The sequence below is a fragment of the Sinocyclocheilus grahami genome, unplaced genomic scaffold, assembly GCF_001515645.1.
Source record: "Sinocyclocheilus grahami isolate Dianchi unplaced genomic scaffold, SAMN03320097.WGS_v1.1 scaffold153.1, whole genome shotgun sequence".
Classification (NCBI taxonomy): Eukaryota; Metazoa; Chordata; class Actinopteri; order Cypriniformes; family Cyprinidae; genus Sinocyclocheilus; species Sinocyclocheilus grahami.
The window spans coordinates 397,654-411,593 of NW_015505332.1; the positions used below are offsets into that span (position 1 = coordinate 397,654).

Here is a 13,940-nt window from a genome sequence, read left to right on the forward strand (position 1 = left end):
ACTTTCATTGAATGGAAAATAACATTTTGCTTTGTGTTCCACTGAAGAAAGAAAGTCAAATATATTTGGAACAACAAGGAAATGATGACAAATTTTACATTTTCGGGTGAACTAAGGTCAATTGGATGCTGAGGTTTACAGCAGCAGAGTCTTTAATTTTTCTGTCCTGCATCAGCCATAAAGCGAAAAAGCTTCATGATATCTGTGTAGGTGCTGTACTCTTGAGCTGCTGTCTGATCTCTCACCTGCATCTTGGACCATAAAGAATTTCAGTGCTGCTGCTGTCTTTTACCAACTTCCTCCTTTATCCAGTTTCTCCTATCTCTCCTGTTCTTTCTCTTCTCCCCCTACCCTACCCTTCCCTTTCTCTATCTCTCTGTTCACCATCGCTCCTTTCCCATCCTCATCCTGCAGGTATTTAACCCCTTGCGTCAAATCAGAGAATTATGTAACTAAATGGGTAGAAGATGTGAATAAAAACACTGAAGGACCTTATATTAGGTACAATAACATCAGACTGCATTATATCTGTCCCTATCCATCAGTTGTTCGTTTCCTTGACCAAATATAATTTTCAGAGATGAGAACTGAGTGTTAGGGATTGAAGAGCACTTGCTGGCAGAAACGACATGAATCCTCTCAAAATCAAATATTCATTTCAATGTATTTGTTTCTATTTGATCTAATCATTTATTATTCCATTACAAGTCATCAACAGATACACTAGAAATTAAACTGCAATATCACATTAGAGAATTCTTTTTTTTTTTTAATTAGTGCACTGTAAATGCATGAATATTTCTAAAGTTACAAGGGTCAACAGTATATCCAGATACCCAGTGCTTTATAAGCATAAATCTTCCATTCATACTCCACAATAAAGGAAGACTGAAGGCATTTGATAATCGGTGCATCATTTGATGTAAACATCGATAATCATGTGATGCAAGTATCCAAGAATGGCTTTCATATGATCATCTCACAAAACCAAGAACATGTTCAGATAAGATTTCAGTCCAACATCAACAGAAATAAGAAATTATTTTTTACATAGAAAATATTTGTAGGGCCATTAAGGTTTTTGTTGCATTGTGACAATAGTTCAATGAAAAAAAGGACATTAAAAAAAATTCTTAAAATTCTCATTATTGTAATGCAAATAAATAATAAAAAAATATACTGTAAAGCAAATATACATCATATTACATTTTTGTACTACCTTTAATTTATATGAATTTAAATAAAACATATTACAGTAGTTCTGTCAATGTAGTACAACTAAAATGACTTAATGAAAACACCAGCGAGTTATAATAAAATAAAATAAAAAGTATTTTGGGGGTGAAATGTGTGGGAAACAATAAACATTGTCACAATGACAGTCATCATAATGTTCCTAAAAATGATTTTATATGGGTAAATATATATATTTTATATGTCATTATCATGTAATCAATTTTACTCAACATAATATTTTCTTTTGATTTTTGACTGAAATATAGCTAGGATGTGTTTTCGTGAGGTTCACTCAGGTGCTCTGTGTAGGCTGTTGTATTTGTACATCTGTGTGTGAACATCAAAAGACCAAACCAGCCTCATTGATTGTAGTTAAAGTTCTGTGTTTGATTAATTTTTGTTTTATTCCTCCTTCACTGTTCTGTCCCTCTGACACTCAGTGTCCCTCTCTGCATGCTGGCTGCTGCTTAATGTGTGTCGCTTTTGCACACTATGATGTCTTCATCGTTTGGTTACCATATTTACCATATTACTGTGATGATCACATGTGTCTGTCCTGATCACCTCATCATGTCCGCCATGTTTGAAAGCCCACATGCCACCGGGTATGTTTGTTCGTTAAACATCCCAACAGCACTACATTGTGCTCGCAGTATCTGTCCAGCTTCACTCTCCAGTAAGAGCCAGTGGGTATTTTTGTGGCAAGGACTGATGAAGTTAGTGATTTTGGATGATGGCTTGGCGTGGAAACACTCCCTCTGACCTCGTCAAGGGGTCAAAGGTGACCGCTCCATGTTTGTTAACGCTAGTATCCGGTTCACACACTACAGTACTAATGTCACATCTCTCCGCTCTCTCAGGACGCTGTCACCCGCCAAATCGCCCACTTCTTCAACGGGCTCCATCGCCTCCAGCCGGAGATACCCCTACCCCATGCCTCCCCTTCCAGATGAGGAGAGGAAGGCCAACAGACAGAGTGCCAGGGTAAGACTTCTCATATGTCAGCATCAATTTATTGTCATTAGCACATGATTCAATTATTTAGACAGGTTCCTCAGAACAATGATTTAGCTCTTTTGTTTCTCAAGGGGTAATTACACTGCATTTTCTGCACATTGTGTAACTTTAGAGCTTTTACTTGAGATGATCCGTTCACTAATGAGGAGAGCTTTCAAAACACTGCTTCAAGAAAATTTGTTTTTAATCAGTGGTTCAGAACTTGTATCAAACTTTCAAAATTCCAGTGATTCGCCACTAGATGGAGTCAGGTTTATTATAGTTAACTAAAAGTAAAACCGTAAAAAAATTGTTACTTGAAATAAAATAAATGCTAGCTGAAATAAAATAACATTTCATTTCATTTCAGCTAGTTTCCACGGCAACATTTCTTATTTTCATTTAGTTTAACTTAATATTCTTAACTAAAATTAAAATTGAAATAAAGATGAATAAATATATAGACCATACATAGACATGTAGAAACAACAAAAACTAACAAACATGACAAAAACAAAAATTACTAAAACTTTAACTAAAATCAACATCAAAGCAGAAAATTGGAATAAAACAACAAAAAGTGGTTCATGTCAACAGACCGGATCATAGGATGCACTCAAACTTGGGTCATTTTTTTGCCAAAAGATTGGACAAAAACATCTAATAAAATAATCACTGGTATGATGTCAAATGAAGATTTCACATACACACGACTCACTTTGTTAAGCGGGTTTTGGATTCCAGCGGCCTCCAGATACGCGGTGATCTCGTAGAGCAGAGTGTTGTCCTCTTTGGGATACGGCAGCGATGGATCCTGGTAATGAGCTTCAATATCAGACAGCAGAGACCTGGAAATGACCACACTGACCTTAGAAGTCGTCTATGAGGGAGAAGGTAAAGCCAACCCAAGCACTAAGAAATAAACATCATTCCCAACCCACTTGTTCAGATTATCCAGCGCCGCGGCGAGATGTTTCGAGTCAAATTTGCAGGAGTAGTTCAGTTCATTGGCTATCTGCTGCCTCAAGATCTGCATCTGACCCACCTGTCAAAGGATCATTGATTGATTTTGAATAGTGATGCTGAAAAAGATGAAAAACAAACATCTCATAGATGAAAAGAAGGCAGCACCTTCATGATGGCTTCCAGATACGCTGGCCAGATCTTCTGAGTTTTGGCCACAGCGTTGACGTAGACTTTGCTTGCATTTGCTGAATATTAATGCAGAAACACAAATATATCAAGAATATTATTGTGGGAATAAGTGTCAGATTTAAAGTAGTCTATCAAACACACCTACCCACAATCCCTTTGACAGGATTGACAGCCGACAGCAGAGCTTTAAAGATGTCAACCACAGCTTTGTCCTTCAGGATGTTCTTCTGTAGGACTGTCAGAAAATTCTGCAATTTAGAAACAAGGACAGATTATTATTATCATCATTTGTTTAAAGTGCCCCTATTATGGGTTATGAAAGGTTCATATTTTGGTTTTGGGAGTCCCCTACAACAGGTTGACATGCATGCAAGGTCAAAAAACACTTTCATTGTCTTATAATATGCATTTATTTTTACCTTACTTGCTCAACGACTCCCAAACGATTCGTTTAACGATTCAGTTTTCTAAAACTCTCCTTTGCGTGACGCTAATCTGCGGTGATTGGTCTCATTTTCATTTCACCGTGCCTGTAATGCCTGATAAAGCAGCGTTTGTGAGCGCAGTGCTGCTTTGTGTACAGCGTTATTGGGGAAACCGCTATTTTTACCGCTCCAAAAGCGCCACCTAGTGGCAAAGAATGAATTTGCATTTTCTTTCAAACCAAGCAAGAAGACCAACAAGTGGGCGGGCAATATGCTAATGTTTCATGTTGAGGTCAACATGAAACGGCTTGGGATTCGTTTTAAAAACGACTCGTTTCAATGATTCAGAGTCAACTCTTTCTTTTGAGAGACAATAACTTTATACACGGTGCACTTTCAGATTTAAAACTTTGCAGGATGTTTTCATTCACTTAGAGCTGTGTTACACACTGCACGAAAGGTCATTTTCAAAAATCCATAATTTTGGCACTTTAATAATTAATCATTAATGTTTCCATACAATTAGAGTTGTTGATTCAGTTCTTCGCTAAATCATGCAATATACCTGAAATCTGACATTTTTTATGCAATTAAACTTGATTTGATTATTTTGTTACAGTTTAGAATTGATTGAATTTATTAATATTATTATTAATACTAATAATAATACTACTTCTAATTGTACCATTGTTGTTGTTATTATTTATAGTATTTTATTTTATTTATAATTTACGTGACATTTATTCAGTTCTTTACTAAATTATGCAATATATCTGAAATTCTGATGCAGTTTGATTTGATCCTTTCGATAGTTTTAATTTATTATTATTAAAACTAACATACTAATAATACTACAACTAACTGTATTATTATTAATAACCATTTTTTATTTTATTTATCATTTACGTGACATTTATTGTGAAGAGGAGGGTGTAAATATTTAATAAATATAATATTTAAATTTTGATCCAACTGATTTTTTGAATAAAATTGTGATTCTTACAATTCTTTACTAAATTATGCAATACACCTTAAATTTTTAAGCAATTTGACTGTTTCGTTAAGGTTCTTAATTCATTAAGAATCTTGAAAAATTCTTATCTAATAATGAATAATTCTTATATTAAGCTTGACCTGCAGCTCTTTCACGATCATGAAACACAAGAGTCGGTCGAGTCCGTTCAGGCCGAAGGTGCCCAGCGTGTCCTGAATCTCCGAGAAGAGTCGGTTGTTGGTCACTTCCTGATGCGTCCTCATATCGTACCAGGTGTTCAGCTGATCAATGTAACACGTCGTTCTGAAACAAAACAAAGACAAGCAACGTGGCATTTCTCCAGATGTTTAGCGCTCGACCATCAAAGCTTTGAGTGTTTGTGACTTACTTTGGATCTGTGATCCTCAGGATTTCCCTGCAGAGACGTCCAATAAACGTGGCGGATTCATCAACTGACGGATACTTAGGAATGGGAATGTGGGTGGACTGATAGACGCTTTGCCAGTCTTGGATCTGAAAAGAACCTCTTTAAATCAACACCAGCAGTGAAATCTGAGGCTCAAATCAATAAGATACTGCAAAGACAAGACCTTGGTTCTGAGGAAACTGTTACACTCCTGCTCTACGTTGTAGTTGATGATCCGAGACACTTCCTCCTGCCAGATCTTCAGGCCGTAGATGCTCACGTAATCCTGAATGTATTCAAACGAGCGGTAAAACCCATCCATGGTGGCAGCCATTTCCTTCAGCTTTGGCATCAGTTCACTGGGCTGAAAGAGACATCAGAAATGCACTTCTAAACAAACTCTAGTGAGTCAGATAAGACAGAATATAATTATAAGATGGTGGTTTGCTCACTTTGGCTTTGGGGTTGAAGATGAGGCCTTTGTGCAGAGCGTAAGCCACACGCTTGACAAGCGCTTTCCTGATCCCGTCCTCCAGAAGCTGCTTCGGATCCACCTAAACAGCATCAATAATGTTTAATATTCCATAAACACCATAACAAGGTTAGTTAAAACATTTCTCAAATACATTATAGTCAACATGAATATAAAAACACATTTCTTGTCTTTTTGTGAATGAAAAGAAAAATGCCTGTTTGTGATCTATAAAAATGATCAAGGTGTAACATTCAGAGAATCTGTTTTAGCACCTTGATGATGCCGACGAGTGTGGTCTTCATCATCAGAATACCTTCAGTGAAGACTGAGATGGCATGAGTGAGTTTAGCTACCTGTCAGATGAAGAAGGTCAGTGAGTTACTTTATTATAGTTAGTTACACAATATGAATCTATGCAAGAACAACATGTCGACTCGAGGCCTGAATACGAAGTTTAATTTAAAATACCGAATGCAAACAGACTTGCAGATTTTGTAGAAAATTTAGCGGAGCAAGTTAGTTATATAGAGTAAAAGAATACATCTAAATATATAGAGTAAAATAAATATTATATAGAGTAAAAGAACGCAAAATATAATGCATGTAAATATATAGTGGGCAAAATAAATATAAAATAAACAAATAGATGGAGTAGAAGAATACAAAATACAACAAATATACAGCATAAAATAAATAAATACATAGTATTGGTATATATATATATATTGTGACCCTGGAGCACAAAACCAGTCATAAGTTGCACGGGTATATTTGTAGCAATAGCAATACAAAAAAGCAATACAGTAGCAAAAAATACATTGTATGGGTCAAAATTATCGATTTTTCTTTTATGCCAAAAATCATTAGAATATTAAGTAAAGATCATGTTCCATGAAGATATTTTGTAAATTCCATACCATATATATCAAAACTGAATTTTTGATTAGTAATATGCATTGCTAAGAACTTCATTTGGACAACTTTAAAGGTGATTTAAAGATTTATCAGATACCAGATTTTCAAATACTTGTATCTCAGCCAAATATTGTCCTAATGGAAAGCTTATTTATTCAGCTTTCAGATTAAAATGGACCCTTATGACTGGGTTTGTGGCCCGGGGTAACATAAGAAAATTATAGATATATAGAGTAGAATGAAACAAAATAAACTACATTTGTAATGTAGGCTAATTGTTTTTTTTAATGTGCACAGCTTGCTTATAAATAAACTTTACAATTAAAACGTAATTTGTTGCAAAGAAGTTTTTCAAAGTTCATGCATCAATGCAAAAAAATCTTAAACTTAATTTTAAGATAAATATAATTTCTTTTGATTTTAGGATATAATCCACAGGTTTTGTGTTAAACAAATGAATATTTTAAAAATATAAATGAAATAAAAATAAAATGTATTATTATTTTAAATGTTTTTATTTACTTTTTTATATAAATGAGAAAATACTGCCATGTTGTAATTTTGTTAAAGTTGGCAAGTATACAGTTAGCTTCCTGAATAATAACACACTTTAGGATTATTACGGCTACTTTCAAGAATACAAAATGGATCTGTTGTACCTCATAACGGGCGCTGAGTTGAGCGTAGTCCTTCAGTTTGTCTTTGTCCAGACGTGTGGGCACCTCCATAATGTCATGGATCTGCAGTTTGATGATTTTGGCCAGCGAGGTGAACATACTTTCTGGAATGATCTGCAGAACCTGGAAGCATGTTTGCAAGACACACAGTTAAAGAGATCTGGACCAAAACAAAAGATCCAATCACAAATCAAATCTCTTCTCCAAACCTTTCTGACATAAGCCACCAGCTCCCCAGAGTAAAACTGAGACACGCTCAGCAGATCTGGACTGTTGACCTGGTTGATTCGTAGGAGAGGCAGATCCAGCGCAGATGCAAGCTGTTCATATTCATAAAGCTCATGTTATTTTCACAATTCAGAGGTGGATCTGTTTCTAGTGTCATATGTGACCGTGGAGCACAAAACCTCTTAAGTCTTAAGTCGCTGGGGTATATTTGTAGCAATAGCCAAAAATACATTGTATGGGTCAAAATGATTGATTTTTCTTTTATGCCAAAAATCATTAGGATATTAAGTAAAGATTATGTTCCATGAAAATATTTTGTAAATTTCCTATCGTAAACATATCAAAACTTAATTTTTGATTAGTAATATGCATTGCTAAGAACTTAATTTGGACAACTTTACAGGCGATTTTCTCAATATTTAGATTTTTTTGCACCCTCAGATTTTCAAATAGTTGTATCTCGGCCAAATATTGTCCTAACAAACCATACATCAATGGAAAGCGTATTTATTCGGATGACGTATAAATCTCAATTTAAAAAACAATTAACCCTTATGACTGGTTTTGTGGTCCAGGGTCACAAATATAAACAGGCCATTCTGACTGACCTTTAGAAAAGTGGCTCTGAGTTTGGTCACCATGAAGGGGTTTGCTCTGATACTCTCTTGCATTATTGATGTGAAGCTGTGAGAAACACATTTGGATTAGGAAGTTCAACCTAAAATTTTGATGAGAAATCAAGAAGAGGCCAATGTATCGCCATCATCACCTGTCAATGATCTGCCAGGCGTAGGACAAATCTCCCACTATCTGCATCGTGATGAGCACTTCCTCTTTGATATTGATGGTGCGGATCATCTGATGGAGGAACTTGCGTGTGTCCGCCAGGAACTGACACACCTGCAGGTTGGACTCCAGCTGGTGAAACTCTTGGACCTTACCAGAGAAACAATTTAATGTGAAATCAGTGCGGAGAGTCACGGGTCACAGCACACGTTCAGATGCGTCTGTACCTCCACGAGAGCCTGAATGAGCTGCACAGTCTTCCTGCCGGCTGCGGTCGAGTCCTCGTAGTTCAGGGACTCGATCTGTTTGGAGATCTCTCTGAACCAGGCCTGAAGATTCTCTGATCAAACAAATTAACACGCCGACAATGATGTCTACCGTTTGCCTCCTGCATGTTGTGGGACCGCAAAAGCATTTTACCGTTTTTCTCCACCCTGGTGAGAGGTTTGACCCCAGAAAACACCTCGGCCAGCTCCATCATTCTCTCCGATCCCTCTTTCTTATAGCTCTCCCACTTCAGCTGCTTCTCTGCCAACATCTGCTTGAACATCTGAGAATCACACAAACCGAGAGAAAGGAATAACGAGAGGCCAAGTAACAAATTCAAACATTTGTCTTTGAATGGAGTCTCTAATGCTCACCAAGGCTGCATTTATTTGATGAAAAAATAGTAAATAGTAATATTGGTAAAAAAAAAAAAAAGTATATAAGTATAATTTATTCAAATCTGAATTTTCAGCATCATTACTCCAGTCATCAGTTACATGATCCTTCAGAAATCATTCTAATATGCTGATTCGCTGCTTAAGAACTATTTCTTATTATTATTAATGTTGAAAACAGTTGTGAGAATGGTTATGCATTAGTAGTATTATTTAAAAGTAACCAAAAAAAAAAAAAAAACCTTACCAAGGTATCAATTTAAGATTGAGAATGATTATTATTTTTTAGATTTACCTCTTTGAGTATGAACTCAAACTGGGCCGTGTCCAGCAGCAGCTGAAACAGAATTTTGGGATTGTATTTGGAGTCGTTGATGACTTGATCCTTGATCTGACGCAGTCTCTTGTTGTTTGGATCATAAGCTTTAATAAACAAAATAAAAAAAAAATTACTCAGAAAAGCATTTTGAGGCATTCGTTCCAAATTAATTCAATAATCAAAACTCAAAACATCTAGACCAAGTGTTCCTTAACAAGGGGTCCAGAACCCACTACGGGGCCCAAGCAAACTTCCAAGTGGCCCTCAAGATGACTTAAAATTATTTTAATTCACCCCCTCAACAAATGTCATTTTTATTTAAGAACGAGAATTCCGATGGTCTTCGAAAACAAGAATATTTAAGGAAGCATAATTTTACAAGTGTGATTTCTAGACTTCAGAAATGCATTTAAATGTATAAAAATCGTACAAAGTCTTGGAATTTTTAATAACGAATATACATTTCTTGTTGAGCCAAGTTCAAAAATTTTTCATCATGAAGAAATTGCTGTTTATGCATAAAAAAAAACTAGTGAAAAAACTCATGCATTCAGTTATGGAAATGTTTTATTTTAATTTAAAGGGGTCGATGCTAAAAATAACATTATTTTGTATATTTGGTGTAATGCAATGCGTTTATGCAGTTTAAGGTAAAAAAAAAAACATTATTTTCCACATACCGTACATTATTGTTGCTCTTCTCTATCCCACCTTTCTGAAAAGTGTTGATTTTTACAAAGCTCATCGGTCTGAAAAGCGAGGTGTGCTGTGATTGGCCAGCTATTCAGTGCGTTGTGATTGGCCGAATACCTCGAGCGCGTGACGGAGATATTATGCCCCTCACCATATTTGGAAATACACAGCATCTCCACGACATGGCGACGGCAGCGGCAACAATTCTACAGCAAGAATAAAAGTTACGCCTTCTTTCTTTGTGTAAACATTTAGGCGGTGTTATGCAAAACTTTCAACACAGTGACGTAGTGTTTGAATGAGGCATTTTAGGAAGGAGCAGATAAGTCTAAACTTTTATAAAGAATATCTCTTTGTAGGGCAGCACGATTAATCTTATGCGATTGTCATGCGTATCTTGTCAGTAAAGCCGGTTTCGGTGATTAGTAGTAAATCTCCATCACCTGCTTTCAGATGGAGCAGCATTTACTACACAGAGCCGTAGTTCACTGAAAAACTACGCAAAATCGCATTCATAATCGCAGACGATATAATCGTACGATTATGAAATCGAAGAAATCTTTCGCGATAATGACAGCTGTTTGCGTAGCTTGTCAGCGAACTACGGCTCTGTGTAGTAAATGCTGCTCCATCTGAAAGCACGTGAAAATACCACATTTAATAAAATTTTTTACTCCAAACTCACTTCATAACGTCAGTCGAGTTGATGTGGCTTCTTAAACAGAATAATTAAGGCACGCAATATTTCATAGTATTCTAAGCAGTGATAAAGGCTGTGTCGATTAGCATTGCATTATTATATACTTTATTATAATAAAAATTATAATAAGATGAACTCAGATAAACCATATATTGTTGTAGTCGCGTGTTTATTAGTCACGGAATCAATGAAAGCAGTTAAATCTTCTGTTTATTCAGCTGTAGAGATAGGCATTTCCTGGATTTCTTCTGCGAGGCGTATTTGGAGTTTCAGCACGAGAGCGCCCTCTGGCCTTCGGATGGAGATTTACTACTGATCACAGAACAATGCTTTACTGAAAGATACGCATGACAATTGCAGTTTTAATTTCGATTAATTGTGCAGCCCTATCTCTTTGGGTTTGAGACTTTAGTCTTTGCAACTTTATGGATCTTATATATGCACGAACAGCTTATAACACTCCCAAGACAAAAGAAAACTTGAAATCACGTCATATGACCCCTTTAGGCTTTGTTATTACATCAGAAGTACCAGAAATATCTGGTCTATTGTCAAAAAGGTTGAGAACTGCTGATTTCAACCTTTACGGGCTCATGACATCTCACCAGACTCTGCCGTGTGCAGCATCAGCCAGCGGATGGCAACGTTACAGTCACGGAGGCAGTTGAGCAGTTTGGGAATGTTGTCCAGGATGATTTCTTCTCTCAGAAATCCCTCCTTCAATAACTGCTGCACCTGCGGCCGCAAGCTCTCCACACTGGCAGCGTATCGACCGGCCTGAGAGGAGAAAACAATGACTAAGTGTGAGTCCAGAGTGACTGGTTTAGATCGAACGAATGTGAACGGGAACAGCTCAGGTGACAGTACCTGTTCTTTGATGTTGGCTGTGTCCAATGTGTAGTTCAGGGCTGTTTTAGCAGCTTTATATGGTTCCCACGCCTCCATCAAATTCACCGTGATCCCCATATATATGCTTATAACCTGACGATTTAAGGTTGATATTGCAATAAAAACTTATTCATCGCATTTTGGGAATTGACACGATTAATACAGTCTTCTCACCCAGTTGTCAGGGAAGTATTTGTCCACGATCTCTCTCATCTTGGCCTGTTGTGTGTGCAGGATGGAGGGGGTGAAGTATAAGCAGACACACAGCATAGCGGCCTGTGTTGCCAGCGCTGTACTGCGGTGCTCCGGCAGAGGATACGCAGAAACCTGCAACACAACAGATGAAACATTTACATAACATGAAGCATGATTAGACAGGAGTTATGTCTAAATGAGGGGTTTTCAAAAGTTTGATGCCACGGACCCCTGATTATGTGAAGAACCTTTTTCCTAAAAATAAACGTAAGACAACATTTTCATTTATTAAAATCTAGAAAAATATAATATCTACAAAGTATAGATATTTTTTCAGTTTCTTCTTGTTATATTTAATGTCAATAGAACAACATAATTTGTTAATTTTATATGCTGTTTTACACATTTTTTTGTCTTTTAATTTTTTAAAAATAGAATACAATAATGTCATTATTAAACTTATATATATATATATATATATATATATATATACACACACACACATACAGGTGCATCTCAATAAATTAGAATGTCGTGGAAAAGTTCATTTATTTCAGTAATTCAACTCAAATTGTGGAACTCGTGTATTAAATAAATTCAGTGCACACAGACTGAAGTAGTTTAAGTCTTTAGTTCTTTTAATTGTGATGATTTTGGCTCACATTTAACAAAAACCCACCAATTCACTATCTCAACAAATTAGAATACTTCATAAGACCAATAAAAAAAACATTTTTAGTGAATTGTTGGCCTTCTGGAAAGCATGATCATTTACTGTACATGTACTCAATACTTGGTAGGGGCTCCTTTTGCTTTAATTACTGCCTCAATTCGGCGTGGCATGGAGGTGATCAGTTTGTGGCACTGCTGAGGTGGTATGGAAGCCCAGGTTTCTTTGACAGTGGCCTTCAGCTCATCTACATTTTTTGGTCTCTTGTTTCTCATTTTCCTCTTGACAATACCCCATAGATTCTCTATGGGGTTCAGGTCTGGTGAGTTTGCTGGCCAGTCAAGCACACCAACACCACGGTCATTTAACCAACTTTTGGTGCTTTTGGCAGTGTGAAGGAAGCATGAAGTGCTCCAAAATTTCTTGGTAAACGGGTACAGTGACGTTGGTTTTCAAAAAACACAATGGACCAACACCAGCAGATGACAATGCACCCCAAATCATCACAGACTGTGGAAACTTAACACTGGACTTCAAGCAACTTGGGCTATGAGCTTCTCCACCCTTCCTCCAGACTCTAGGACCTTGGTTTCCAAATGAAATACAAAACTTGCTCTCATCTGAAAAGAGGACTTTGGACCACTGGGCAACAGTCCAGTTCTTCTTCTCCTTAGCCCAGGTAAGACGCCTCTGACACTGTCTGTGGTTCAGGAGTGGCTTAACAAGAGGAATAAGACAACTGTAGCTAAATTCCTTGACCCGTCTGTGTGTGGTGGCTCTTGATGCCTTGACCCCAACCTCAGTCCATTCCTTGTGAAGTTCACTCAAATTCTTGAATCGATTTTGACAATCCTCATAAGGCTGCGGTTCTCTCGGTTGGTTGTGCATCTTTTTCTTCCACACTTTTTCCTTCCACTCAACTTTCTGTTAACATGCTTGGATACAGCACTCTGTGAACAGCCAGCTTCTTTGGCAATGAATGTTTGTGGCTTACCCTCCTTGTGAAGGGTGTCAATGATTGTCTTCTGGACAACTGTCAGATCAGCAGTCTTCCCCATGATTGTGTAGCCTAGTGAACCAAACTGAGAGACCATTTTGAAGGCTCAGGAAACCTTTGCAGGTGTTTTGAGTTGATTAGCTGATTGGCATGTCACCATATTCTAATTTGTTGAGATAGTGAATTGGTGGGTTTTTGTTAAATGTGAGCCAAAATCATCACAATTAAAAGAACCAAAGACTTAAACTACTTCAGTCTGTGTGCATTGAATTTATTTAATACACGAGTTTCACAATTTGAATTGAATTACTGAAATAAATGAACTTTTCCACAACATTCTAATTTATTGAGATGCACCTGCAAGCAATTTTAATTTGGTCTTGTCTGTATGCTTTTTTGACTCTCAAAACGACGGTAGCCATTTATGAATCACCAAGAACCACGGTTTCAGCTCAAAATCTTCTTTACTATTCTACTAAAAAAACGTCACCTACATCTTGGATGGCCTGAGGGTGAGTAAATG

At 36.8% G+C, this 13,940-nt stretch overlaps 1 protein-coding gene across 1 annotated transcript in view; it reads right to left on the bottom strand.

Moving 5' to 3' along the window:
- Window positions 1–2,763: 2,763 nt before the first annotated feature.
- LOC107592500 (WASH complex subunit strumpellin-like) overlaps window positions 2,764–13,940 on the bottom strand; it is a 15,115-nt gene continuing 3,938 nt past the window's right edge. Inside the window, exons 7-26 of the mRNA XM_016282034.1 lie at window positions 11,730–11,882; window positions 11,535–11,648; window positions 11,273–11,444; window positions 9,251–9,378; window positions 8,714–8,843; window positions 8,521–8,633; window positions 8,277–8,443; window positions 8,116–8,191; window positions 7,489–7,599; window positions 7,262–7,402; window positions 5,960–6,040; window positions 5,665–5,766; window positions 5,397–5,576; window positions 5,195–5,319; window positions 4,947–5,109; window positions 3,533–3,635; window positions 3,364–3,443; window positions 3,174–3,277; window positions 2,940–3,080; window positions 2,764–2,767 (exon numbers count right to left, since the gene is read on the bottom strand). Coding sequence (XP_016137520.1) covers window positions 2,764–2,767; window positions 2,940–3,080; window positions 3,174–3,277; window positions 3,364–3,443; window positions 3,533–3,635; window positions 4,947–5,109; window positions 5,195–5,319; window positions 5,397–5,576; window positions 5,665–5,766; window positions 5,960–6,040; window positions 7,262–7,402; window positions 7,489–7,599; window positions 8,116–8,191; window positions 8,277–8,443; window positions 8,521–8,633; window positions 8,714–8,843; window positions 9,251–9,378; window positions 11,273–11,444; window positions 11,535–11,648; window positions 11,730–11,882 — 2,388 coding nt within the window. The remainder of the gene's footprint in view (window positions 2,768–2,939; window positions 3,081–3,173; window positions 3,278–3,363; window positions 3,444–3,532; window positions 3,636–4,946; window positions 5,110–5,194; window positions 5,320–5,396; window positions 5,577–5,664; window positions 5,767–5,959; window positions 6,041–7,261; window positions 7,403–7,488; window positions 7,600–8,115; window positions 8,192–8,276; window positions 8,444–8,520; window positions 8,634–8,713; window positions 8,844–9,250; window positions 9,379–11,272; window positions 11,445–11,534; window positions 11,649–11,729; window positions 11,883–13,940) is intronic.